The 27725-nt window shown below is 44.5% G+C and overlaps 3 protein-coding genes across 3 annotated transcripts in view; all 3 read right to left on the reverse strand.

The window, feature by feature from the left end:
• Positions 1 to 651: 651 nt before the first annotated feature.
• On the reverse strand, positions 652 to 14056 carry LOC133970932 (uncharacterized). Its single transcript, XM_062408089.1, has 6 exons — positions 13780 to 14056; positions 11319 to 12588; positions 6544 to 6560; positions 4931 to 6452; positions 3267 to 3283; positions 652 to 3175 (listed from the first exon to the last, which is right to left on the reverse strand). The coding sequence occupies exons 1-6, from the start codon at positions 13793 to 13795 to the stop codon at positions 1227 to 1229; spliced, it is 4791 nt and encodes a 1596-aa protein (XP_062264073.1). The 5' UTR covers positions 13796 to 14056; the 3' UTR covers positions 652 to 1226.
• Positions 14057 to 14648: 592 nt separating this feature from the next.
• Positions 14649 to 21858, reverse strand: LOC133970777 (coiled-coil domain-containing protein 134-like). The gene is made up of 7 exons (XM_062407829.1): positions 21653 to 21858; positions 18501 to 18631; positions 18214 to 18335; positions 17295 to 17379; positions 16778 to 16959; positions 15876 to 15947; positions 14649 to 15762 (listed from the first exon to the last, which is right to left on the reverse strand). The coding sequence occupies exons 2-7, from the start codon at positions 18601 to 18603 to the stop codon at positions 15637 to 15639; spliced, it is 690 nt and encodes a 229-aa protein (XP_062263813.1). The 5' UTR covers positions 18604 to 18631; positions 21653 to 21858; the 3' UTR covers positions 14649 to 15636.
• A 197-nt stretch (positions 21859 to 22055) lies between these two features.
• Positions 22056 to 27725, reverse strand: part of LOC133970809 (meiosis inhibitor protein 1) — a 34973-nt gene continuing 29303 nt past the window's right edge. Inside the window, exons 31-32 of the mRNA XM_062407867.1 lie at positions 24494 to 24621; positions 22056 to 23949 (exon numbers count right to left, since the gene is read on the reverse strand). Of these exons, the coding sequence (XP_062263851.1) occupies positions 23895 to 23949; positions 24494 to 24621 (183 nt within the window). The 3' untranslated portion in view covers positions 22056 to 23894. The remainder of the gene's footprint in view (positions 23950 to 24493; positions 24622 to 27725) is intronic.

Consider the following 27725-nt stretch of genomic DNA (forward strand, 5'->3'; position numbering starts at 1 on the left):
CATAACTAAATATATAACCAATAACTAAATACATAAACAAGTCAACAAAAAACCTCACCTCACTCTATATATACATGAAGAACTACATAAATACATAACAAATACATAAATACATTAAAAAGTCAACAAACAATGTCACCTCACTCTATACATGAATAACTAAATAAATACTTAACTAAATACCAAATAACTATACACATAAACAGGTCAACAAACAACCTAAACTCACTCTATGTATACATGAATAACTAAATAACTGAATACACAAGTCACAAAAACATCACATAGCCAAGATTTAGAATCTCCTAGGTGAACACAAGACTAAAAGAGACAAGTCATCCAAGTCATAAATCATCCATTTAGCAGCAGCATGGTAACTGAATCCAGGTCTGACGATATTGGATGGTGCATGATGTCTAAAGTGAAGAAGTGACTGGATCCTATGCTGTGTGTAGTGGATTTAACAACAGAGCTTTATAGATGAATAACACCAGCTGACCGTCTCTGGTCATTTGTTATGACGTCCGTCCAACCGAGTGATACACAGAACACTGGTGTGTGTGGGACTTCTGCTTTGTGATTAAGTGTAGTGCAATGGGATGAACTGGGTTTAACAGCTGGAGAGTATTCAAACAAAACTGGACCAGAAAAGTCATTCAAATACTTTATTGTCTTTAGTGCTCATTTGACTGCAACAAATGTCAGAACAGGAGTGAACTGGTGATACATTTACAGCAGCTGGTGCTGGATGTTCAAATCTATTAAACACTTTGCAGATAAAGTGGCAAGTGAAACACAAAAAAACACACAATCCTCTGTCAGCCTTTAGGATTTAAAATACTTTCTAATACTTCTTTTGTCTTTTTCTTTCTTCTTTTCTTTATTTCTATAAAAAGACTTGAGTTCTTGTTCTAAACCAATCAGCTGGAAGATGAGTTACAACCTTAAAACAATCGATTCATATACAAATTTGCTTGGAAAAAATAAATCTCAAGTGAACTTATATCTAATAACTAATATCCTTCACCTGTCATCATACTGAAAATATCACTAAACTCTCACACCAGCCTTTTACCAGTTTAACACCACAATGCTCCAGCTACTGAATATTTTAGGTGTTTTAATAGCAACACAGACTGAAGTTACTTTAGAGTGTCGGATTTCATCAAGAGAAAATATGATTATACATTTATTAACTAGAAAACAACTCCATTCTCAGGATGTATTTATTTGTTCCAGTAGATCTCATAAGCCTTTTTCTCTGAGTAATTTGTTTCTGTTGTTTGTGTGCCACATCTGACTTTTTCCTTTACCACCTTCACTACCAGACCTCCAGCCACGGCGATGCTTGCTACAGCCTTGCTTATATCTGCTACTACGGACAAAATACGATTTGTTGCCCCCACAGTTCTCAAAGGATCTGACGGGACCAGGCAGGCCCCACCCGGACCTGTGAACCCACATACAGTACCAACAGACTCAGCCTGAGCTAAGACTGATCCTGCAGCAGCACCCTGAGGTGCTATGGTGGTAGACAGGGCTGCTGAAGCTGAACCACCCTGAACTACAGACACGTTGGCTGCACCTACTGCTGCAGTTTCAGCTGCACCAAGGGCGGCTGTGCCAACAGCTGCTCCCTCCAGAGCTGCACCTATAGCAGCCCCAGCTCCCAAGGACGCTCCAACTCCTGCTGCCATCCCCACAGCAGAGGCTCCGATGGAACTAACCTGACCCAGGGCATCCAAAGCACCCTCCCTTGGACTGGCAGCCCCAGTGCCAACAACGGCTCCCATAGAACCGCCCACAGCCCCACCTGTTGCTGCTCCCACTGCCAGGGCCGTTTTCCCTGAAGCTGCTGCCACTATGGCCCCCACAGCTTTCCCAACCCCTGTGCCTCCCGCTACAGACATCCCTGCTAGTTGAGTTGCAGCGAAACCCACAGAGTTTCCCACAAGGGAAGCCCCAGCTGCAGCCGCCAAAGGGACTGCTATGCCAAACATTGTCCCGAATACCATGCCCGTGGCTCCAGCAGCTACCATGATCTTTACTCTGTCCAGGACCTTGGCAGAGAGCACAGCCTCCTGTCTCATACGAGTCAAGTAGGAACAGCGCAAGTGTCGCCTGCTGTGGCCCTTGTGTCTCCCTCTGAACTGGTCCCTGCTTTGTTTAAATCTGTCCCTGAGGAGACTGAAAGCACTGCATTTGCTCTCCTCTGTCCATCTCTCCACCCTAAAATCATCTTCATTTCCTCTCTCTAACTCCCTCCCCCTGAACCCTTGTGATCCTCTCGTGCTGCTCCCTGCTTCGTCAGCCTCTAGGTGACACTTCCTTCGTTTCACCAGTTCCTCCATGCTGCTAATGCTGCTGCTGCTGCTGTTCCCCCCTTGTTCTTCCCCTCGCTTCCTCAACATCCTTTTCTGCTCCTCCCTGATGGCAGCCTCCGCCTCTAAAAACATTGCGTTGGTATAAAACCCTGTGGTGCTCTGCCTCACCATCATGTTCACCTTCATCAGGAGTTCTTTCACTTGCTCTGAGTTACTCAGGTCTTTGTTGTTGAGGACATGGTACCTGCTGCCACACCTGTCAATCAGAGCCTTGAGCCCGGGAGGCGCAGTCTTACTCAGGAACTCTTCAATCCCCATCCCCTCCAGGTCATCACCTCTGGTAAAAAGAACCAGAGTGTGGTGATGGAGTGCCTCCTCCCCAAATATCTGTGACATCTCACTAACAGCCTGGTTCTCGTCGTCTGTGTATCGTCCTAATGGCACAACCAGGAGGAAGGCATGAGGCCCGGGGGCAGAGAGACACACACACTTGGATATTTCTTCATGAATCTGCTCCCTGCTGAGGTGTGTGTCCCCGAAACCTGGCATGTCAACCACCGTGACCCTGCTCATCTTCCTCCGTGTGACAGCCTGGTTCTCCTCTTCCTCCTTGGCTGCCTCTTCCTCTGTGAGCACGACACTCCCGAGCTCACAGATCTGTGTAACGGAGCTGCCGCTGATCTGAGACAGGAACTGCTTCCGGCCCAAGATGGTGTTTCCAGATGCACTCTTGCCACTTCCTGTTTTTCCGATGAGGACGAGCCTGAGCTCTTCGCTCCAGCTGGTGTCACAGTCATCACCTTCCCTCTCAGCCTCCATGACACCAGGGTCCATGAGCTCCTCCTTGTCTGCTGAGGGAGGAAACAGAGATGTTGAGATAAACTTATTACAGATCACCTGCCAACACATAGAAACATGCACACTGACTTCCTCGTTACTGACTGATAGCTTCTAGATGGCTGATGAAAAACAACAGAGCTTCTATGTGACACGTGACGAGCCTGGTGAGGTGCTCAGGAAGGTTCTGCACAGAAATACACCGGAACAGCTTTTAGCTCCATGCAGGAGAAATGAGGATCTACAGTTACACAGTTCAATCCTAAGTTATTTATAACAAACAACGACACAAGGACAGAGTCACACTGAAGGATCACGTATCACGTTTTAACCCTAAACACGCTGGCAGTTATCAGCCACCGTTAGCAACGAACCTTAACGTTTGACTGATTACCCTTTAGCCGGCTAGCCTTAGCATGTTGCTAACTTATAACGGTAACGTCAACAATCAATGACATGAAGACTTTGATCTCACCAGCCTCCATGTTGTTCTCTGGTGGTTTCGGGTCCAGCAGCGGGTTCCTCTCAGTCTACAACATGTGGCGTCATCCTCTGAAAACAGCTGATGCTACACGTTGATCCGAAACTCCACCAAAACAATAACACTGGACTTTGTTATGAGGGGGGGTCAGTGGGAGTCTGCCCCCTGCTGGTCGGTCTGGTGTTTGCTGTGACACACTTACACACTCACTTACACACACTCATACTCTCTCTCTCCCCCAGACACACACTTCGACACAATCAGAGTGAGGTTTGGGGGAGGGGGTGGGGGTTGCAAAGTTCTGAAGCTAAATTTATTGACATTTCTTATATTCTTAAAGGACAATAATGTTATCGTCAAATTATCAAAAATGTGTTTACTGGTTTTTTTAAATATCAAACTGAAGTGACCGGAGCCTGTGCTGTCTGTAGTGGTTTTAACAACAGAGCTTTATAGATGAATAACACCAGATGACCGTCTCTGGTCGTTTGTAATGACGTCCATCCACCCGAGTGACACACAGAACACTGGTGTGTGTGGGATTTGTGCTTTGTGATAAAGTGTAGTGCATTGGGATGAACTGGGTTTAACTGCAGGAGAGTTGATGTGTGATAGTACAAAACATCCCCATAGTAAAGGATACAGATTGATGGAGACAGACAGTGTTTAATCCTGTAGATCACACAACGAGAAAAGTGATTCAAATGCTTTATTGTCTTTAGTGCTCGTTTGACTACAACAAAAGTCAGAACACGAGTGAACTGTTGATACATTTACAGCTGCTGGTGCTGGATGTTCCAAACTTATAAACACTTTTCAGATATAGTGACATGTGAAACACCAAAAAACACACAACCCACTGTCACCCTTTAGGATTTAAAATATGATTTAATACTTCTTTTGTTCTTTTGTCTATTACTTTAATAAGATTCTGTTTCCAGCAAAGTGTTTCTTTAGAAAGGCCCAAAGGAAAATTATAAAATTCATGTCACTCATTAAAAATACCTTACAAGACTTTTTAAGCAGCTGTTTCCATAAGTACTTTTCTGTTTCCTATATTTCTATAAAAACACTTAAGTTCTTGTTCTAAACCAACCAGCTGCAAGATGACTCACAACATTAAAACAATCGATTCATATAAAAATGTGCTTGGAAAAAAAAAATCTCAAGTGTTTAACTAATATCCTTCACCTGTCATCACACTGAAAATATCACTAAACTCTGAGACTGAAGTAACTTTGGAGTGTCGGATTTCATAAGGAGAAAATATAATTATACATTTATTAACTAGAAACAGCTCCACTCGCGGGCTGTATTAAATTGATCTAAGACTGGTCCTGCAGCAGCACCCTGAGGTGCTACAGGTGTAGACAGTGCTTCAGAAGCTGAACCACCCTGAGCTAAGACTGCTCCTGCAGCAGCACCCTGAGGTGCTACAGTGGTAGACAGTGCTGCTGAAGCTGAACCACCCTGAGTTACAGACACGTTGGCTGCACCTACTGCTGCAGTTTCAGCTGTACCGAGGGCGGCTGTGCTGACAGCTGCTCCCTGCAGAGCTACACCGAGAGCTGCCCCAGCTCCCAAGAATGCTCCAACTCCTGCTGCCATCCTCACAGCAGAGGCCCCGATGGAACTAACCTGACCCAGGGCATCCAAAGCACCCTCCCTTGGACTGGCAGCCCTAATGCCAACAATGGCTCCCATAGAACCGCCGACGGCCCAACCTGTTTCTGCTCCCAGCACCAGTGCCGTTTTCCCTGAAGCTGCTGCCACTATGGCCCCCACAGCTTTCCCAACCCCTGTGCCTTCCGCTACAGACATCCCTGCTAGTTTACCTGCAACGAAACCCACTAATTTTCCCACAAGGGAAGCCCAAGCTGCAGCCGCCAAAGGCACTGCTATGCCAAACATTGTCCCGAATACCATGCCCGTGGCTCCAGCAGCTACCATGATCTTTACTCTGTCCAGGACCTTGGCAGAGGGCGCAGCCTCCTGTCTCATACAAGTCGAAGTCCCACCTTGTTCTTCCCCATCCCCTTGCTTCCTCAACATCCTTTCCTGCTCTTCCCGGATGGCAGCCTCTGCCTCTGAAAACATTGTGTTGGTATAAAACCCTGTGGTGCTCTGCCTCACCATCTTGTCCACCTTCATCAGGAGTTCTTTCACTTGCTCTGAGTTATTCTGGTCTTTGTTGTTGAGGACATGGTACCTGCTGCCACACCTGTCAATCAGAGCCTTGAGCCCGGGAGGCGCAGTCTTACTCAGGAACTCTTCAATCCCCATCCCCTCCAGGTCATCACCTCTGGTAAAAAGAACCAGAGTGTGGTGATGGAGTGCCTCCTCCCCAAATATCTTTGACATCTCACTAACAGACTGGTTCTCGTCATCTGTGTATCGTCCTAATGGCACAACCAGGAGGAAGGCATGAGGCCCGGGAGCAGAGAGACACACACACTTTGCTATTTCTTCATGAATCTGCTCCCTGCTGAGGTCAGTGTCCCCTAAACCTGGCATGTCAACTACCGTGACTCTCCTCCTCTTCCTCCGTGTGACAGCCTGGTCCTCCTCCTCCTCCTCCTCTTCCTCTGCGAGCAGGACGATCCCGAGCTCACAGATTTGTGAGACGGAGCTGCCGCTGATCTGAGACAGGAACTGCTTCCGGCCCAAGATGGTGTTTCCAGATGCACTCTTGCCACTTCCTTTTTTTCCGATGAGGACGAGCCTGAGCTCTTCGCTCCAGCTGGTGTCACAGTCATCACCTTCCCTCTCAGCCTCCATGACACCAGGGTCCATGAGCTCCTCCTCGTCTGCTGAGGGAGGAAACAGAGATGTTGAGATAAACTTATTACAGATCACCTGCAAACACATAGAAACATGCACATGGACTTCCTCGTTACTGACTGATAGCTTCTAGATGGCTGATGTAAAACAACAGAGCTTCTATGTGACACGTGACAAGCCTGGTGATGTGGTCAGGAAGGTTCTGCACAGAAATAACACTGAACATATTTTAGCTCCATGCAGGAGAAATGAGGATCTACAGCTACACAGTTCTAGGACTGCAACTAACAACTATTCTGACGGTCGATTAATCTATAGATAATTGAAAAGATTAATCAGCTAATCGGATTATGAATCACACAAATTCTCAATTGCTCTTGCTAAACTTGCTAAACTAAGCTGCTTATTAAGAAACTATTGATACAAAAACAGAGAAAAATCTAGTTTTTGTCCATTTAAAACCAACAGGCCAAGTGCCGATACTTAAAAAAAAAAAAAAATCAGGTATCCAGTTTTCTGTAAACGAAAGGACAGGGAAAGTATCAGCAATAAAAACATCAACAAACAAAACTATAGTCTTCTTCGAACTGCATAATTAAGATTTCAAAGACGTTGTCAGGCAATAGGATAACATTACGCTTTAAAGTTTAAAAAAAATCTATATTCAATCCATATTTTTGTAATTGAATCTAGAATCCTGCACACAGGTATTGAGGGAGTTGCCAAGACAACTTTGTTTACTTTCATGCACAAACATGATGTAAAAAAGTCCAACTACTTTTAGTAAAAAAGATGAAATTAAGTAGCATTAGCGGAGAACTCTCACTCACTTAATCTATAACAACCAACACAGTACTATAGACCAAATTGAGTGTCTTGAGTTGCAGTTTTTATCCACACACTCAAAATAAAATAAACACAAAGTATACAAAATTAACTTTTCTCCTGATTACCTTATCCCTTTACACTCAATTAGCTGCATTTTAACTAAAAAACTAAAAGTGCATCTTGGGGACACAAATAATGAAACATACTGTTAAGGAGTGTGAATAGACGGCACTCGGCTGCATAAAAAAATCCCCTTCAAAATAAAAGCACAGGGTATTTTTCTTAACAGTTTGTTTTGCCCAGGCAAGGTCCGACTGCAGTAAAGTGAGCCGTCATCTGGGAAGCCAGCCTCTACTTGGGTTTTTGTTGCGCGTCTACTAGCGTATCATACGGTAAAGCGGTATAGCTAGTCGGAGCGCCTAAAAAGAACAAAAGACAACTATATTTTAGTTATAGTCTATCATTTAAATTTTTTTTTTTTATCTTCATGACGTATCTGTTCATGTAAATTATGTATTTTTACTGCAAATTGAAGGGATAGTCTTTAAAAAAGGAACACTGTATTCGTAATGTAACCATATTTGGAAGCTGATTAAAAATATTCCTTGAGAGTTTATAAGTGACATCGAGTGGATTCCTGTTTGTGCTGTTTCTGACTATGCTCATACAAATGTTTGTGTATTTTTACTGTAGAACTGCTGAGAAAATTAAAGGGCAAATCAGTGAAAGTAATATTTTTAATCAGCATCCAAATAAAGTTACATTATGTTCACATTTTTTTTTTGTTTACAGACTTACCCCTTTAATTTGCAATAAAAATACATGATATGTGACATGAGCAGATATGCCATGAAGATTTAAAAAATGAAAAAAATGAAAATAAAGTTGTATTTGTAGTAATTTTAGGCCGTTTCAGCCAACCATACTATTTTACCGTAAAGCCACAAGTAGACGCGCAAAAAAATCCGGTGTCGGCTGGCTTCCCAGATGACGGCTCACTTTACTGCAGTAACCCACCTTGAGAATCACTGAGCTAGATGACAGGCTATCTTACCGAGGCGAGTCTGCATCGTCTCCGTTACGATGTGCAACGTGCCCCCTCTTAAAAATCTCGTGCATAACGGAAGTGCTCACATGGAAAGCAGGGTCTGCCTTACACATAGTGCAGGTAGTGTTTTGGGGGGCTAAGTTAAGGGTGAAACTCTCCAACACTTTTGACTTCCTGATTCGCGATGGTGTTGCAATGGACGCCGCCATTGTGCTTTGTTATGAAGGCTACTGCACATGCGCGACTTTCAGAGATAGGAAGGGAGCGAGATGGCTCACTCCTCAGCTCGTTTCATCAGCACTTCCGGTAAAACGACCTTCAGTTCAGCTGCACGGCTCGAAAAACGCGCGTTATTACGTAACTAACGAATCATCGACGACTACTTTAGTTATTGATTTTCGTCAAAAAGGTCGATTAATCGTTGCTCCCCTACACATATCTACAAAGTTATTTATAACAAATAACGACACAAAGAAAAAAGTGACACCGAAGGATCAAGTATCATGTTTTAACCCTAAACACCTCGCTGTCAATTATTAGCCGACGTTAGCAACAAACTTTCACTTTTGAATGATAACTTTTAAGCCAGCTAGCCTTAGCATTTTGCTAATTTATTACCTTATGACAGAAACGTCAAGAATCACGACATGAAGATTTGATCTCACCAGACTCGATGTTGTTCCCTGTTAGTTTCAGTTCAGCTGCTGGTTCCTCTTAGACTTTAACTAAAACTCCACCCAAACAATAACAATGTGCTTTGTTATAAAGGGTTTAGTGGTAGTCTGCCCCCCACTGGTTGGTATGGTCTTTGCTGTGACACACCCACAAACTAAGACTAAGAATAAGACTCACACACCCACACACGCACACACGCACACCGAGAGAGAGAGAGAACAGGTTTTACATATCAGAGTCACTTTATTTCTTTAGATCTGAAAACAAAATGGCTTGTTCATTCTGCAGCAGTGATATTCTGTCTCTGAATATACATATAGTCTGATAACAGTCGTTAAACTATTTTATTACCAATTCCCAGTCTAAACGAAACAATAATGATAAAGAAAAAGAAACAGAAATGGGAGCAGGGAGCTGCAGCTGGATGATGAGTCACACACTGTGTCGTTTACGGATCTTTACAAAAAGAAAATCTGATTAACTAGTGATTAATAAAATAACTCCAGGGATTGGTCTGAAAATAAATCACAAATAGAATCGATGTGAAAAGGAAACATGGCTGATGATCCACAAAAATGATTCAGAATGATTTAAGCGAACAAATGTAAGAGACGTGATTACAACTCGGAGCAGCAGCAACAAATCTCACTTCAAAGAAATTATGACAAATGTAAATAACAACTAATTCCATTAAACTGAACCTTTTCAGACACGGACTGCATTTCAATGAGGTGAGGTCAAATATTTATAGATATTTGGCAGCCACGCGGGGGGGGGGGGGGGGGGTTGCAAAGTGCTGAAGCTAAATTTATGGAAATTTCTTATATACTCCAAAGTACAATAATGTAATCAAATTATCAAAAAATTGTTTCCCTTTTTTTTACACTTTAAAACTTCATGTCTAAAGTGAGGAAGTGACTGGATCCTATGCTGTGTGTAGTGGTTTTAACAACAGAGCTTTTTTGATGAATAACACCAGATGACCGTCTCTTGTCGTTTGTAATGACGTCCATTCAACCGAGTGATACACAGAACGATGGTGTGTGTGGGACTTCTGCTTTGTGATAAAGCGTAGTGCACTGGGATGAACTGGGTTTAACTGCAGGAGAGTTGATGTGTGATGGTACAGAACATCTCCATAGTCAAGGATTCAGATTGATGGAGACAGACATTGTTTAATCCTGTAGAGCCTTTGCTGCACCACAATTATAAACCACAGATAAGACAATAGATGTACGGACATTAAAAAAACACGAGGAGAAAAGTGATTCAAATGCTTTATTGTCTTTAGTGCTCGTTTGACTACAACAAAAGTCAGAACACAAGTGAACTGTTGATACATTTACAGCTGCTGGTGCTGGATGTTCCAAACAAATAAACACTTTTCAGATATAGTGACATGTGAAACACCAAAAAATCCACAACCCACTGTCACCCTTTAGGATTTAAACTATTATTTAATACTTCTTTCATCCTTTTGTTTATTACTTCAATAAAATTCTGTTTCAAGCAAAGTGTTTCTTTAGAAAGGCCAAAAGAAAAATTATATAATTAATGTCACTCATTCCAAATACCATACAAGACTTTTTCAACAGCTGTTTCCATAAGAACTTTTCTGTTTCCTATATTTCTATAAAGATACTTTTTTTTCTAAACCAACCGGCTGCGTGATGAGATACAACATTAAAACAAATTGATTCATATAAAAATGTGCTTGGAAAAAATAAATCTCTAGTGTTTAATTAATATCCTTCACCTGTCATCACACTATCACACAAAATATCACTAAACTCTCACACCAGCCTTTTACCAGTTTAACACCACAATGCTCCAGCTACTGAATATTTGAGGTGTTTTAATAGCAACAGAGACTGGAGTTACTTTGATGTGTAGGATTTCATCAGGAGAAAATATAATTATACATTTATTAACTGGAAAACAACTCCACTCTCTAGCTGTATTTATTTGTTTCATTGGAAATCATAAGTCTGTTTTTCGGAGTAATTTATTAATATTGTAAGGGGAGAGCGTGGGCTAGGGGATAGAGCGGGTGCTCTGCAACAAGAAGGTTGCCGGTTCGAATCCCACTCTATCCCATCTGAATGCCTAAGTGTCCTTGGCAAGATACTGAACCCCTAGATGGCCCCTCATAAAAATGATGAGTGTTCTAAAAATGTAAGACTTTTACATTTTTGTAAAAGACTTACATATAAATGACATGTAATGTAATGTAATGTTTGTATGCCATATTTGACTTTTTCCTCTACCACATGTTCTACCAGACCCCCAGCCACAGCGCTGCTTGCTACAGCCTTGCTTTTATCAGCCACTGAGGACCAATTACTAGTTGTTTCCCCCACATTTCCCGAAGGGTCTGACGGGGACCGTGCTGGCACCTACTCCTGCAGTTTCAGCTGCTCCCTCCAGAGCTGCACCTATAGCCGCCCCAGCTCCCAAGGACGCTCCAACTCCTGCTGCCCTCCCAACAGCAGGGGCCCCGATGACACTAACCTGCCCCAGAGTATCCAAAGCACCCTCCCTTGGACTGGCAGCCCCAGTGCCAATCATGGCTGCCATAGAACCGCCCACGGCCCCACCTATTACTGCTACCATTGCCAGGGACGTTTTCTCTGAAGCTGCTGCCATCATGGCCCCGACAGCTTTCCCAACCCCCGTGCCTAGTTTACCTGCAGCCTCCAAAGGGTCTGCTATGCCAACTATTGTCCCGACGGCCACACCCGTGGCTACAGCAGCTACCATGATCTTTACTCTGTCCCGGACATTAGCAGAGAGCGCAGCCTCCTGTCTCATAGTTGAAGTCCCCCCTTGTTCTTCCTCGTCCCCTTGCTTCCTCAACATCCTTTCCTGCTCCTCCCTGATGGCAGCTTCCGCCTTTGAAAACATTGCGTTGGTATAAAACCCTGTGGTGCTCTGCCTCACCATCATGTCCAGCTTCATCAGGAGTTCTTTCACTTGCCCTGAGTTACTTGTGTCTCTGTTGTTGAGGACATGGTACCTGCCGCCACACCTGTCAATCAGAGCCTTGAGCTCAGCAGGCACATTATTACTCAGGAACTCTTCAATCCCCATCCCCTCCAGGTCATCACCTCTGGTAAAAAGAACCAGAGTGTGGTGACAGAGTGCCTCCTCCCCAAATATCTTTAACATCTCACTAACAGCCTTGTTCTCGTCTTCTGTGTATCGTCCTATTGGCACCACCAGGAGGAAGGCATGAGGCCCGGGGGCAGAGAGACACACACAATTGGTTATTTCTTCAATAATCTGCTCCCTGCTGAAGCGAGTGTCCCCGAAACCTGGCATGTCAACCACCGAGACTCTCCTCCTCATCTTCCTCTGTGTGCCAGCCTGGCCCTCCTCCTCCTCTTCCTCTGTGAGCACGACGCTCTCAAGCTCACAGATTTTTGTGACGGAGTCGCCGCTGATCTGAGACAGGAACTGCTTCCGGCCCAAGATGGTGTTTCCAGATGCACTCTTGCCACTTCCTGTTTTTCCGATGAGGACGAGCCTGAGCTCTTCGCTCCCGCTGGTGTCACAGTCATCACCTTCCCTCTCAGCCTCCATGACACCAGGGTCCATGAGCTCCTCCTCGTCTACTGGGGGAGGAAACAGAGATTTTGAAATAAACTTATTACAGATCACCTGCAAACACATAGAAGCATGCACATGGACTCCCTCATTTCTGACTGATAGCTTCTAGATGGCTGAGGAAAAACAACAGAGCTTCTATGTGACGAGCCTGGTGAGGTGCTCAGGAAGGTTCTGCACAGAAATACACCTGAACAGCTTTTAGCTCCATGCAGAAGAAATGAGGATCTACAGTTACACAGTTCTAGGACTGCAACTAACGACTATTCTGATGGTCGAGGTTGTTTGCTGCATGTGATGACTGAAGATATAGACAATAAAGATTGATACTTCACTCAAAAGTGTCTTTTTATAAACTTTGCTGCATATAAGTTAACTATTGATACAAAAACACAGAAAAATCGACATTTTGTCCATTTAATACCAAGGACAGGCAAAGTGCTAATATTAAAAAATTAATCTAAATTCAAGTTTACATTTTTCATGTGAACCAAAAACAGGCCAAATGCTGATACTAAAAATAAATTAAAGATCAAGTATCCATTTTTTTAAACAAAAGTACAGGGAAATTAAAGGCCATAAAAAAATCGACAAATAAAACTATAGTCTTCTTCGGACTGCAAAATTGTGATTAAAAAATAAATTTGTTAGGCAATAGGATAACAATACGCTTCTTAACTCGTTGAAAGAAAGTAAAAAAAAATCTGTATACAAACCATCATTTTGTAATGGATTCTAGAATCCTGCGCACAGGTATGGAGGGAGTTGCCAAGACATTTTTGTTTATATAGCAAGCTAGATCAGTGGTTCTCCACTGGTCTGGCTTCAGGACCCACCATCATCCCTTGATGACAAGCTGCAACCCAAATCAAAGAACATGTTCCACTTCTCAATTTTATATAATGAAAAGATTGTGCAGTTTTAACCTGAGATAGTAAGGAATATCGCAGTATGCCAACACAATAAAACAAGTTTAATGATAAACTAAAACGACCAGCAGGTGGCGCTGATGGAGAGAGAAACATTCCCTTTTTCACTCAATTTAGCTGCATTTTAATTAAAGACCAAAAAGTACATCTTAGGGACACAATGTAAAACAACATAATGTTGGCACAGGATTTTTGTCTGGGCCGCGGCAAAGGCCGCGACCCACTGACAACGGGTCCGCGACCCATCAGTTGAGGATCCCTGAATCTTACCGAGGCGAGTCTGCATCGTCTACGTTACGATGTGCAACGTGCCTCCTCCTCAAATGCTCGTGCATAACGGAAGTGCTCACAGGGAAAGCAAATTCCGCCTTACACATAGTGCAGGTAGTTTTTTTGGGGCTAAGTTAAGGGTGAAACTCTCCAACACTTTTGACTTCCTGGTTCGCAATGGAGTTGCAACGGACGCCGCCATTGTGCTTTGTTATGTCGCTACTGCACATGCGCGACTTTCAGAGATAGGAAGGGAGCGAGATGGCTCACTCCTCAGCTCGTTCCATCAGGACTTCCGGTAAAACGACGTTCATGTCAGCTGCACGGTACGAAAAACGCTCGCCATTATTAAGACGACTACTTTTGTTATCGATTTTCGTCAAATAAGTCGATTAGTCGTTTCACTCCCACACAGTTCTACAAAGTTATTTATAACAAATAACGACACAAAGACAAAGTGACAGTGAAGGATCAAGTATCAAGTTTTAACCCTAAATACCTCGCTGTCATTTATTAGCCGACGTTAGCAACAAACTTTCCCTTTTGAATAATAACTCTTTAGCCAGCTAGCCTTAGCATGTTGCTAATTTATAACCTTATGACAGAAGCGTCAACAATCAACGACATGAAAATTTGATCTCACCAGACTCGATGTTGTTCCCTGTTAGTTTCAGTTCAGCTGCTGGTTCCTCTTAGACTTTAACTAAAACTCCACCCAAACAATAACAATGTGCTTTGTTATAAAGGGTTTAGTGGTAGTCTGCCCCCCACTGGTTGGTATGGTCTTTGCTGTGACACACCCACAAACTAAGACTAAGAATAAGACTCACACACCTACACACGCACACACACACGAGAGAGAGAACATGTTTTACATATCAGAGTCACTTTATTTCTTTACATCTGATAACAAAATGGCTTGTTCATTCTGCAGCAGTGATATTTTGTCTCTGAATATACATATAGTCTGTTAACAGTCGTTAAACTATTTTATTACCAATTTCCAGCGAAGACGAAACAATAATGATAAAGAAAAAGAAACAGAAACAGAAATGGGAGCAGGGAGCTGCAGCAGGATGAGGAGTCACACACTGTGTCGTTTACGGATCTTTACGAAAAGAAAATCTGATTAACAAGTGATTAATAAAATAACTCCAGGGATTGGTCTGAACATAAATCACAAATAGAATCAATGTGAAGGAAACATGGCTGATGATCCACAAAAATGATTCAGAATGATTCAAGTGAACAAATGTAAGAGACGCGATCACAACTCGGAGCAGCAGCAACAAATCTCACTTCAAAGAAATTTTGACAAATGTAAACAACATCTTATTCCATCAAATTGAACCTTTTCAGACACAGGCTTCATTTCAATGAGGTGAGGTCAAATATTTATAGATATTTGGCAGCCACGCGTATTCAAAGCAGTTTGGACACGGAACACTGGGGGGGTTTGCAAAGATCTGAAGCTAAATTTATTGAAATTTCTTATATTCTCAAAGTACAATAATGTAATCGTCAAGTTATCAAAAATGAGTTTCCCCGTTTGTTTTTAAAACTCCCGTTTCACCTTTGACCTCTTACATCGCGTCAGATTTTCCGATTACAGATGCGTGTGGGAGCACAGCGACCCGGACCCTCGTCAGACCAACATCCACCTGGGGTTTCCTCTCCTCCTCACAACAGAGCACCAGGCTGGTGTACCAGTGACGGCAGCTTTTATTTCCGTCACTGTCATCTGAGTCTACAGGTCAAGCTGTATGGACTGTGCAGAAGCTCCTTCCTCTCCTCCTCCTCCTTCTTCTTCTTCTCCTCCTCCTCCTTGCCGCTCTGCACAGGCGCCGAGGTGCAGCGCTATAGCTCGGTGCGAGAGCGTGATATACGAGGCCCTTTCCTGATTTCTTTCCTCTTCTCTTCCTTCCTCCTCCTCTTCTCCTCCTCCCTCAGGATCTTCTGGAAAGCCTCGGCTGTGTGAAGCACCTGCAGCACATTAGAAAGGGTCAGAGAGGCTGTGTGGGACAAAAAAAAAAAATCCATCTCACCATATATTTCCGTTACAGGCTGGAAGGTCCTGACCCGGAGGTCGTACTCACATCGTCTCTCTCTGTGCGGTACGGGTTTAAGAAGTCTGGCGTCTTATCGATTATTCCCAGCTCCTGTGACATCTGAGAGAGAAGTGTTACAGACAGAGGACAGAGGACGAGAAGAAGAGGGAGAGCGTCATCACTCCATCAAGACTGAGACGTGGAATGGAAACAACACACCCTATCACTTATTCTACAGCTTTAGAGAAGAGGGTCGTGAAGTGGAGAGGAAGGTGACTTAGGCACAGAGCGAGGGCAGGATGCACGACTTCAGGGTTCTAACTGCTTCCAGTCGCAGAATTAATCCACTGTTTAATCCTCTCGGCGCGTTGCTGAGGTCACAGATTAATCCTGCGAGACTTTAGTTCATCAATTCCCACGTCAGACAGGGAGACCCGACTCAGCTGCTTTGCTTTTTCTTTTGAAGCTTCTAAGGCAACAAACCCTTTGTGGATAAATGTTATGATGACTTGACACATTCTGCAGCGATGAAAGACATGAGATTTTCAAAATTAATCTATGCACCGGTCACATTTACCTCACCTGTGATATATACCATTTAACCCCCTCCTCTGAAGAGTATTTATCTATTTAAATGAGGACATATGTTGAATTCTGAACTATAGCTATTCTTAATTTGACAATGATTCAGTTTTGAGCCACAAGACCAAACTATGTTCTGTTGCTGTAATAAACACTTAAAATGTGAGTTATTTGACTGTACTAACATTTTGCTCTGGTTTCAATTATAGAGAAAATTGCTATTATTGCTATTATTACTCATAAATCAGACAGTCAAGGCCTTTACTTTGAGCCTGAAACCAAATTAGCACTTAAATGTGGTCAGTATTTACAGCTTGTACTTTGTGATAATACAGTTATGGACGGTGCAAGTCAGTGTCTGGTCTTACAAGAGTGAGGACATGCTGGTGGGCTCCTCCGGTGAAAACCCCCGTCTGGTTACAGAAGTTCAGGCCCCAGCGCAGCAGGCCGCTCCAGTCCGAGTTCCGGTCGTAGTAGTGGTGGACGATCCGGGGGAAACGCAACGCCACGTCGCCGAAAAACGCCGTGTTCTCCACCACATGGGAGTAAGCTGCAGGGAGGAGAAGACAGAGGACAATGAAACAGGAGGACATTTTGATTTGTAAGATACGTGTGTGCATAGAAAACACAGAACATGGTGATAGACAGACAAAGAAGAGGGATGAATAAACCTGAAAAGAAGGTGAAGCTAAAACTCAAGATTCTCCGGACAGAGAGTTGATGAGGATGAGGTGACAGAGGTGGAGCTATCACAGACGAGTAACAGACAAACCAATCAGAGGTGACGGGGACAGAACCAAGCGTGTGGGAGAGACGTTGACCTACATCAGCAGAGACCCTGAGGAAAAAGAAACCATGAAAGTGAGGTGTGAGTGTGAAGCAGACCTTCCTTGATCTTGTCGTCCATGGGGAAGGGGTCGTCTGGCTGCATGTTGGCCATGACCAGGATCTGCTTCGAGTCCTCCAACACCTTATAGAAGAGACACAGAGACGAGAAGTCAGGTGTATTTGTTCTACGCTGGGAATTCAAGTTAACCTAACTGTGGTGAGGACGGAGGAAAAGAGAATCAACACCGATGCTATTTTTTATATTTCATGGATCCTGAGGGGACTGACACTTATGAGTAAGTGCCACTTGGTGCAGATCTTATTAAGAATCCAGATATGTTTGATTTAAATGGGGTGTGTAAGGCATTGTTTTTTTTGGAGCCAGTGTGGACAATCAGGTTGAGGCAGATTGAGAATTCTTTCCACTTTCTTTAACAAGCCAAGATAAACTCGTACTCTGAGCAGAGCTCCCTGCTCTCTGGGCTCCTACTTCCTACTGTGGCACTTTACACTCCACTTTATGATCACTTAGGTAATAAGGTTTCTTCTGAGAGCAGAGATTTCGCAGTTTATGTTTTAAATTTCCAACAATCCTGGCTGAGATCAGAGAAGCTCTATCTCTCACATACACAGAGCGGCCCAAGAAATGCTGACAAGGTGATTCAGCCGACGAAGGTAGACTGTGCTCGTCGTCCTTGTGAGAGACGCAGAGTCCCCCCCCCCCCAGCCTACAGTGGGAGAGAGAGGCACAGGGAGCAGCCGAGTTTCGATTTTACATTCAAATGAATGCGAGGAAACATGCTGATGAATGTGATCGCTGGATTTAAAGCCTTTGATTCTCTTATCCTTCTATCTGCAGAGAGCACGAGAGGCTGGAGCCGAACTGGAGTTGTTAAAACATGCTGGATTTCGCAGGTGGCCACACACACACACTCACACTCACACACACACAGACACACACACACACACGTCCTACCTTGAAGAGTCCTTTGAGCATGATGTCTATGATCTTGTACTGCTGGTTGATGTCGTTCAGCTCCACCAGGTTCTTCAGCGCGTTCAGCTGATCCTTCCTCTTGGTCTCAAACAGCCGCTTGTCTGAGAGGAGGAGATCAGGAGGGCAAACACTCTTCATGAGGGCATGACACACACACACACACGTGTTCATGAGCATGCATTAGTTCACACAGACACACACACACAGGCGTGACTGTGCACCGGGCAGCAGCAGCAGCAGCCTCCACACTGACAGCAGAAGGATACAGATCTCCAGGTTGGAGTCGTGTCTGTGTCTGTGCGTGTTCGAGTCCGCCGAGCTGAGGGCGACAGCGGCCAGGGCCACGACCACGGCACAGAGACCCTGCATGGTCACCAGGGGGCGGCAGAGAGGCACTCTACGAGACACAGATGACATGTCATGAGACACATGGATCATCACATTGTTAAATCTCACATTAGTGACACAGGATTCAAACCATGAGGGTGAATGTCACATTTTCTTTTGATGCAGAAACAATCTCGTCAGAAATCTGGACTTCCACTGAAATGATCTTCTTCTTTCAAAGCTGCTTGGAAAGGTTCTGTCCCCTGTGATGCTTGTGGAGTATCTGAAGCAGAGAGACATGACGCGGAGATGTGTGGACAATATGGACGGCCAGAGGGGATCCAGCAGTTGAAGAGGGGGCGGGGGGGGGGGGGGGGGGCTCCTTATGTTCCTTCTATAAAACACATCTGATGTCTGGCACTTGGAAAACCCCAGAGGAGCATTTACAGTCTCTGCAGCAGACCGGCTCTCTGCTCTTTGCCCCCCCCCCCTCCAATCCAAAGCAGTGGCCGTCTTCAACATGTTCATTCAGAGGCAATGTCCTTTTCCCTCAGAGGCCGTTTTATTTTATACATTCGAAATGAGGGCATTGAAAACACGAGGAGAGACACGACAGCTAGAAATAGGACCTCATCAAATGAAAATTTGATGTTAGCCAAATTATTAAGAAAAACACGAGTGGAAATCAGGAGTAACTCGAGACGGCAGCAGCCAAAGTGTTGATGAAAAGCCACAACACATAATTCATGCATAATTTATCAAGAGGTCCATCAATACACAATCAGAGGGGTGCAAAGGGGGTAATGAGGTGGACTGGGAGTAAAGGGGGAGTCAGATTGTGAAGCAGGAGGAGGACGGGAGGTGAGCAGAGGGGTGACGGGGCGGGTGGAGACGGGCGGGCGGGTGGAGGTTGGGAAGTCGGACGGCGAGACCCTGCAGGAAACAAAAAGCTTCCTGGTGAATATTTCATCTACTTTTGCTGAGATACAGCAATAAAAACAGAAAGACACAAAGATAAGAGAACAAGCGGGAGATAGAGGAGGAGAACGAGGCTGTGCAGGGGGGGGGGGGGGGGGGGGGGTTAATGAGCAGCAGGGACTTGATTCTGCTCCGAAGAAATTAATCTTTACAAGCTTGGTTGCAAAATCCTGAAAGCTGCCGGACGAGGAAGTGAGCAAACCTGGTAGGATATGAATGTTGATTTGTCCCCTTAAGGATCTCACTCAAATCGGGGTGGGGGGGGGGGGGGGGAGATATACTGTGGATCAACAGCAACCGTTTCCAACTCCAAACCTCCTCCTGATTTGAGAAATATCATTCAGAGCCCGAAGACACTGAAAACAAACTCCCTGACGTTTGCAGCTTCTTTGCTTTCGGGGGTTTGTGGTCGTCTTTTAGAGTTTAGAGTTTAGAGTCAGCAGAAAGAAGTGTTCCCGAAGACAGCTGAGCGAGGACAATGTTCGATTAAGGTCCAATTGGTGCATTCTGGGAACATCTTTTGGGTTTCGTCCCAGCCTTCTGAGAAACGCTCTAAATATCCTTAAGTGCCGGTGGAAAGCTTCAGTATTTGTAGAGAACAGCCCCGGGGGTAGGAGGGGTTCTCTCCCCCGGCATCACCTCATCGGGTGAGTTGATATGCAGAGCAGGCAGCTCTATATATATATATATATACACACACGTAGCTCTGGCAGATATTTATAAGCCAAGAGGTTGTCGTCGTCGTTAATGCAGTCAACATATATTTCCAGCAGATGCTAAACTTTTCATGTGGCGAGGGAAAAAAGTGCTGAGAGCTTACGAAGCACCGCGAGGTTGTTAAGGAGGGGATCAATCATCTAATGCATCCATTAACTGAGAGCAGGCAAACCTAATTACACCGGCTGATCGCTGTAGGAAATCAAAGTCAGAGGAAAAGCCACCGGTGAAGCACTTAGGTTTGAGGATCAGGTTACACGTGGAGAAATGAGAAGATGCCAATTTCCCCCGTGAAGCTTCTTCTTCTGGGCTGCGAGGGAGATAAATAACCAAACATCCTCACTTTATCCTGCACCTCTTCTCAGACACACCAGCCCAGCTCACACTCCATCATCACAGGACATGTCCTCCCATATTCTGGGGACAGACTCCTCATCAAGTGTCCCAAGCTGGGGAGGGCCTGGTTCAGATCTGGCTCCATCACAGGGGAAGGAGGAGGAGGTCTGGAGGCAGAGTGGTTCTCGCCGAAGCCGGAGATTTTTCCTCTCAGCCCCAACAGCTCTCTCCTGCAGCACGGAGGTTTGAAGTTTGATTTCCTGTGTGGGAGATCCAGTTGCCAGCTTTGGGCACCGATATCTAATCACTGCGCCGAGCTGTCAGGGTGAGACTCCACACTGTGAGAAGATCTCCCACCACACGCAGTGCGATGCGTATCTGCATGTCCTCTGCCTCCAAAACAAAAAACAAAAACAAATTCAATCCGCTCCCTTCTTCTGCTGCCGACCGACTCGGTGACACTGAGGCCGAGGGAGGAAGCTGAACCCCGAGGGGAGAGGAGCTGCAGAGGGGATGGAGGAGGAGGAGTGGATCCAGATCTCCCTCAGGCCGCCTGCTGAGGAGGTTTGAGGTTCAAGGGCTGACACATAATCTCTCTCTCTCTCCCCCCCCCCCCCCTATCATCATTCATGCAGAGTCAGAGCCACGGGCATGCGTAATGGTGATGATGGCTGAGTGGAGACTGGCATATCTCCACTCATCAATTACAGACATGACTTGATTACACGTCCCCTGCATGACCCAGGACCCCCCCCCCCCCCCCCCCCCCGCAGACACCCCGTCCTTCTCGTTTTACATCCCATAATCCCACGTTCATTCACGCGCTGTGACGTGAGACACGTCCTCGAAGCTGATGAGCATCAATGTCTCTCAACGTTATTTTACGTAAGGTTTCCTTAATGGGAAGTGTTCATTCCGCCTGTCATCGCGGCTCCTCTGCCCCCGGCCGGAGGCACCATCCCGCGGCCAGCCCCGCACACCCGACCCGGTGGTGCTGGTGGGGGTGGTGGGGAGAGAGAAGCGCTGGAGCTTCCAGACACACAACTCGCGGATCACTCACCTTGTTGTAGCGGGGAAAGGGGCAGCGATGCACGGCGGCGATCAGCCCGGTTCGATATCCTCCGGATTCCCACACTGCGCGTCGGCGGGGGGGACGGGGCGGTCGGTCTCGCCCCTCTCGGTCCTCAGGTGGAGCTGCTCATTCACACGCGGCTTTTGCTGCTCCAGTCCGCCCGCGACACGATCTCACCGGCGGCTGCGACCTGGACGAATGACGGCAGAGCACGGAGGAAGGATGTGGTTTCCGCACGGAGGGATTAGAGAGGAACACACAGGCAGAGCGTGTGGCAGTGATCTGTTTCCCCTCTGAGAGTTTCATCTGCTGCAGGAAGACTTGAAATAAAAAAATATGAACATGTGAATATTAATAATATAATAATTTCATCTGCAAAGCTGAAGAAAGAGCACGTGAGCTTTGAGGCTGAATCACCACCTCAGACCTGGGGCTGGGAAATATCATCAAGAATAAGAATCCTCACAATAATAATCATCATAATAATCACAATGATAAGAATAACTTTATCTGTGTAGCACTTTTCTGAACAAAGTTACAAAGTTCTTCATAACAAATGTTGGTAAAAAGAAATTATAAAATAAAAGCTATTCGATTCAGTTAAATATTAAGATAAGATAAGATAAGATAATTCTCTATTAGTCCCACAATGGGAAGAATTGTCAAAGTATTACAGCAGCAAGAGTAAAAAATATGTAATAATAATAAGTGACATGCAATACTTGCAGTGTAAGGAATATAAGAAAATATAGAAAAATATTTAAATCCAATTTAAACTAATATATACAGTTTAAAGACATGTACAGTTAATGGACATGAATCATTGTTATTGCCTGGACAGGTGAATATAGCTCAATTAAGAGAGTAAATGTCCATAAAGGGTGCATGTAGTTTAACTGGGAGCAGAGCTGGTTGTTCGGTCTTGCTGATATACCTAATATAATAAGGTCAAGACTTTAAATGTATAGCGAGGAACCAAACAGAGAAAAAACTCCTCATTACCTGGAAGAAACCTGTAGAACTAGACTCAGTGTGGGCGACCTCTGTCTCGACCGAGATAATAGATGTCACATTATTATTTCTTTTACATTTAAATACTGTTTTTTTATAAGCTCCTGAGTGAAGGTCGTGCTTCTAAACTCTTCTTTTTTTGGGCAGAGAATGACAAATGCTTGCTAAACAAGAAAACACTTTGGTGTTATTATTGATATTGTTTTATTGCCCAGGAGTACTTGAAAAATAAATGGTTCACTTGAGCACAAATTAACTCCCTTTGTTTTCTTTCATTGAAAGCTGCCAGGTAAATTGAAGCTCATCTAATACCTCTTGCACCAAATTTATCTGGCACAAATGTTTTGTGCAAATTAACACATCCTCTTGGGTGTCAAGTTTCCAGCACCGGAGGCAGAGCCGGATAAAAACTTGTGTCAACGGCCAGAGTCTGGAGTACAACCCCCAACCCTCACTGGGATCAAACCTTCCCCCTGCGCACAGGGATTGGCATATGGGGTGAAGCCAGAAGCCAACAACTGTAATTACCAAGTCAATTACTTCTTTTGCTGTTATTTCACTTCATGTGTCTCATGAGTCACAGGGATTCAAACGTGTCACCTGCTCACAGCCCCCGGGGACTCGAGGGACTAAGCAGAAAAACAAGCAGTATTTTAATTTGACAGCTTTTTTATTTCAATTTGCCAGAAAGGCCACTTAACAGAATCCATTAACGTGACTCGCTCATCCCGATCATACATTAATACAGTAACGACAGGTTTGACCTTGACCGCTGCTGAGACTACGCAGCTGTAAAGTTCTAAACGAAGCAACATCTTTATGAAGATCGTGTCCTTCAGGTGGGGAAGGAAAACGTAGAGATCGTCTGGTTCGGTGAAATGAATGGTCGAACATAGAAGAAGGATCATAACATTGAGGTCGGCCTACAACAAAGGCACAAATGGATTTTAAATCAGAAATCAAGATCACAAAAGCTCAGAGATGAACAACTCGTCTTTAACACCACCTGTAAATTCAAAGTACTTCAGAGAAAACAATTCAAGTTTGTGGATTCTTTCACTGTGGCACTACAGTTAAGAACCTGCTGCTTTAAGATGAGAACAGAGAAACACGAGAAGCCTCAAGGACTGCAAGGATCAAAGAAACTTAACAATAAATTAAGTAAAAAGAACTGTTAAACTCATCATTTATAAACTCCATGTTTAGGTTCCCGGGAACATCAGCCGGTTGTCAGAGTGAAATCCGACAGGCAGACAAACACATCTCCAGCGTGTCTGCAGAGACGAGTCAAGGAGACAAAGGAAGGAGACGAGTCGGGTTCTGCATGTTTCTTGTGTTTGTTAACTTTAAATATCACACGACAATACTCGTTTTTATATATCACGAAGCTAATATCAAACTGCGCTGACGTTCACAGGGTATATGAGAGTGTGTGGGTGGATGATGAAGAGTGCATGCCTGTGTGTGTGTTTGGGGGGGAGGGAGGGAGTAAATCAGCCTGACGAATGTAGAGCACCTTTAAGTAGTGACGCTGAGTGAAATGCAGTTAATGACTCTGTTGTAAAACATTGAGACTAAGTGAAACGCACAACACACACGATAAATCGACCAAAGAAAATCCATGGGGATGTTCTGCTGACTCGGAGGAACAGAACGCTCGTGATGATGACTCGTGCTGCTTTAACAAAACCCCGTAAGACACACAAAGGCACGTTGGAGGTGTTTGTATATTGTGAGCCGGAGTTCCATTACATGTGAGAGTCAGTGTGTGTGTGGTTTCTACAGATTAGAGGTTGTTTCACTTCAGCTGAGGGATACAGGACGTTGCTGGGCAGACTGGGAGAGCAGCTCTTGGCTGGTGTCTGGACGCTGAGGGCCTCCATCATATTCCTCACTCTCTGCTTGTGCTCCTCTGTCGGTGGCGGCTGCAGGACGCTGCTCTGGACCTGAGTGGACGAAAGAAGAACGAGGGATTTATTCTGTGGTGTTCAGAGGAGGAGGAGAGGCCGAGCAGTGTGAGGAGAGAGAGATGAGTAATGGTTTGGGAGGTGAGAGGACAAAAAAAACAAATACTGAAGAATAGATTAAATAAAATGTCTTCAGAGAGAGAATGGTGTTGAAGTGTTTTGGCTGGACCAACATCTGACTCAGTGATGAAGTTACACCATTACTCAGCCAGGACTTCTCAAATGAACTGATGCAAACAGATGCTATTATGTAATCAGGGCTCATTTACAAACACTGGGGCCAACACACACATTTACTCACTTTATAAACACTTCAGTCTACTTTTATCCATAATAATTTCCAATAAAAAAGCTTGTAGCTTCAAATTTAGGATAGAAAGAGTCATCACTTCAACAGTCCATTAGACATTAGGATCTTGACCTCTGACCTTTAAAATCAAATTACTTTTCCTATTTTGTAATAATCATGTTTCAGCCACATACAAGCTTTAGAACTATTACATTTTTAAATTGAACCAAAGAGCAACTAAGAAAACACAATACCTGAACCCTAACTACCACTTTCCAAAACCTTATCTCACCTTAAAACTGGGCTCACAGTAACAGTCAATGATTAACGTGAGTAATACAGAAACCAACTTCAAACACGCGCCCACACACAGGGGACTTGCAAAGTGCTGAATGAGGAAGCAAGACAGGAACCACTTCTACGGCAAATATGCAAAAATTGATTTGAGCTGTGAAAGGCACATACAAGAGATACCATGAGTTTAAAGACGATGGAGCAGCAAATGTTGTTCAAAAGCTGTACTGTTGATGTAGCTGTCTACTTCAGACAATAGAGAACATAGAACAAGTGCCATATGCAGCTTAATGGAAATGAAAATCTCATAGAAAAGACCAGAGGAGGTTTTTCAAAAGGTTACAGGTCACAGACGGCAGCTACGAGCAGCGGGGGACTGGTTCATGAAGCATCACCAAGCTGCCACTGATCTGCCGCCCCCTGCATGAAGGTCACAGACTACCTGAAGGTCACTTCAAATCACCTGAGTGCATTCACTCACTGCCTGGACTAGGCTCTGTGTTCATGTGGAGCTTTTTGTGGTCGTAATAACCACTCGAGGGGCTTTTCAGTGGATCGACATTCACTCCTTCACACAGCTCCTCTACATCCAGCACTTTGTCAGACACTGAAGAGACTCATCCATATGCTGCCGGCACAGCCATCAGGAGCAATCTGCGGTTGAGCATCTTGCCCAAGGACACTTAGGCAAGTAGACTGAACAGCATGAATGGAACCAGATTAGTGGAAAGAGCAGCTAAGCGTCCTGAGCTGCTGACGCCTCCCTTCACACTTCACTGTGATCTTCACATCCAGCCTGAAGATCTGAGCTGAGTGATGATCAAGAACATGGAATTAAATCTGCTTTATGTAAGAAAAGAGCAGAAATGAACTAATAAATGTCCTAAAGGTCGTCATGAAGGTCGTCAGCGTCTTTTAAGAATCACAGAGAAATAAAAGAATATAGATACAATACTGTTGTAAGCTGCATCAGCACAATTATTGGTACAATTATGTCACCAGTTTATCATAATCCTCCTCATGCTCATTATAATAAGGCAGCTGCACTGACAGCTGTAGGGATCAGAGACTGCTGGTGTCTCTTGGTTTGAACTGGTGCAGGTTTTAAGCTGGAGTGCACAAGAGCTGATGGTATTACAGAGGATAAACTAACAGACGGGATAAAGGCTACATGTGATTACATCATGCAAAGTAAACACCCACACCCCCAGAGTCAAGGCTCACTCATAAGACTACAACAAAACCAGATTCTGGGTCCAACAAGGCTGCAGCAGAAGACTACAACAATTTACATAATGTAAATTCATCATTAAGAGAGAAGCAGCATTTGAGATTAACACCTGAACATCTGTTATTTATTTGGCAACAGCAAGCAAGTGAGTATTTTGAGGACAAGGGGCAGAATAAAGAGATGCCTCCAACAATGTTCATTGATTTAAAAGAGCCAAAGGGGCGACCGGAGGTGAATGAAGTGGCGTTAATAGGGTGAGAACAATTTGCAGTGCAAAGAGATGCAAGGAAAAAGGGGGAAAAGTGAAAGGTTGGGCATTATTAGCAAAAATTAAAAGGGGTATTAGAAGTCTGCAAGCTTTGGAAATCATGAGAAGAAGTTCTCGCCTTAGATCAGTTGTGATCTGACAAGCTACAGTGTGTGCAGAGCAAGCTGCAGCAGCTTCACCTCTGCTTCTACTCAACACTGGATCAGACACGTCCAGTGAGAGAAACATGCACATGTATTCAGAGGCGGAAATACCCAGAGGCTGTGAAAGCAAATGATGCATGTGTGCTCACAGTGCGAGTGTACACACACGTACACAGCCTCAGATGGTGGTTGTGTCAGGACTCGTGGGGGGGGGGGGAAGTCAGATAGTGATGTGATACCAGCTCACTGACAAATGTGCTCAGATAATGTCGCCATAAACTGAGATTTCACTTCAGTGTAAAAGCAGTTTGACAAAAGCCGTGAGAAGCGTGAAGTGTGTGTTTGTTTGTGTGTGTGTGTGTGTTTGTGTGTGTGTGTGACATATTGAAGCAGAGGATGACAGGAGAGAAAAATCATACTGTCGAGAATGTTGGGAGAACATTGAACCCTGCCTCCCTTAAACTGCCTCAGACACACACAAACACACACACTAACACACAAGCCTTCACACAGTCCATGAATCCCTGGCACACACTGCACTGTGAGCTGCAGTCATCATTCTGTCACTCCTCAGATTCTGAGCCACTTGCAGCATACTAAATGCATTTCTGGTCCTGTACGTGAGCAACCTGATGGAGCTGCTGCTCTTCCGTCTGTGATTAACGATTCTTTGAAGCAAACCCCAAAGGGCCTTTATGCAGTCGCTGCTAAGCTGCTGTAGCTCTAACAAGAAGGACACAAGCAAAGAGCACTTTATCAGTAACAACTGCACATCTGCTTATTCAGAGAAGCCCACAACGTGTCAACACTCCCGGCTGTTGGTGGTGATCTAACAGAGCGGGGGAATGTTTTCTTGGC

Source organism: Platichthys flesus, chromosome 16, assembly GCF_949316205.1.
Source record: "Platichthys flesus chromosome 16, fPlaFle2.1, whole genome shotgun sequence".
Classification (NCBI taxonomy): domain Eukaryota; kingdom Metazoa; phylum Chordata; class Actinopteri; order Pleuronectiformes; family Pleuronectidae; genus Platichthys; species Platichthys flesus.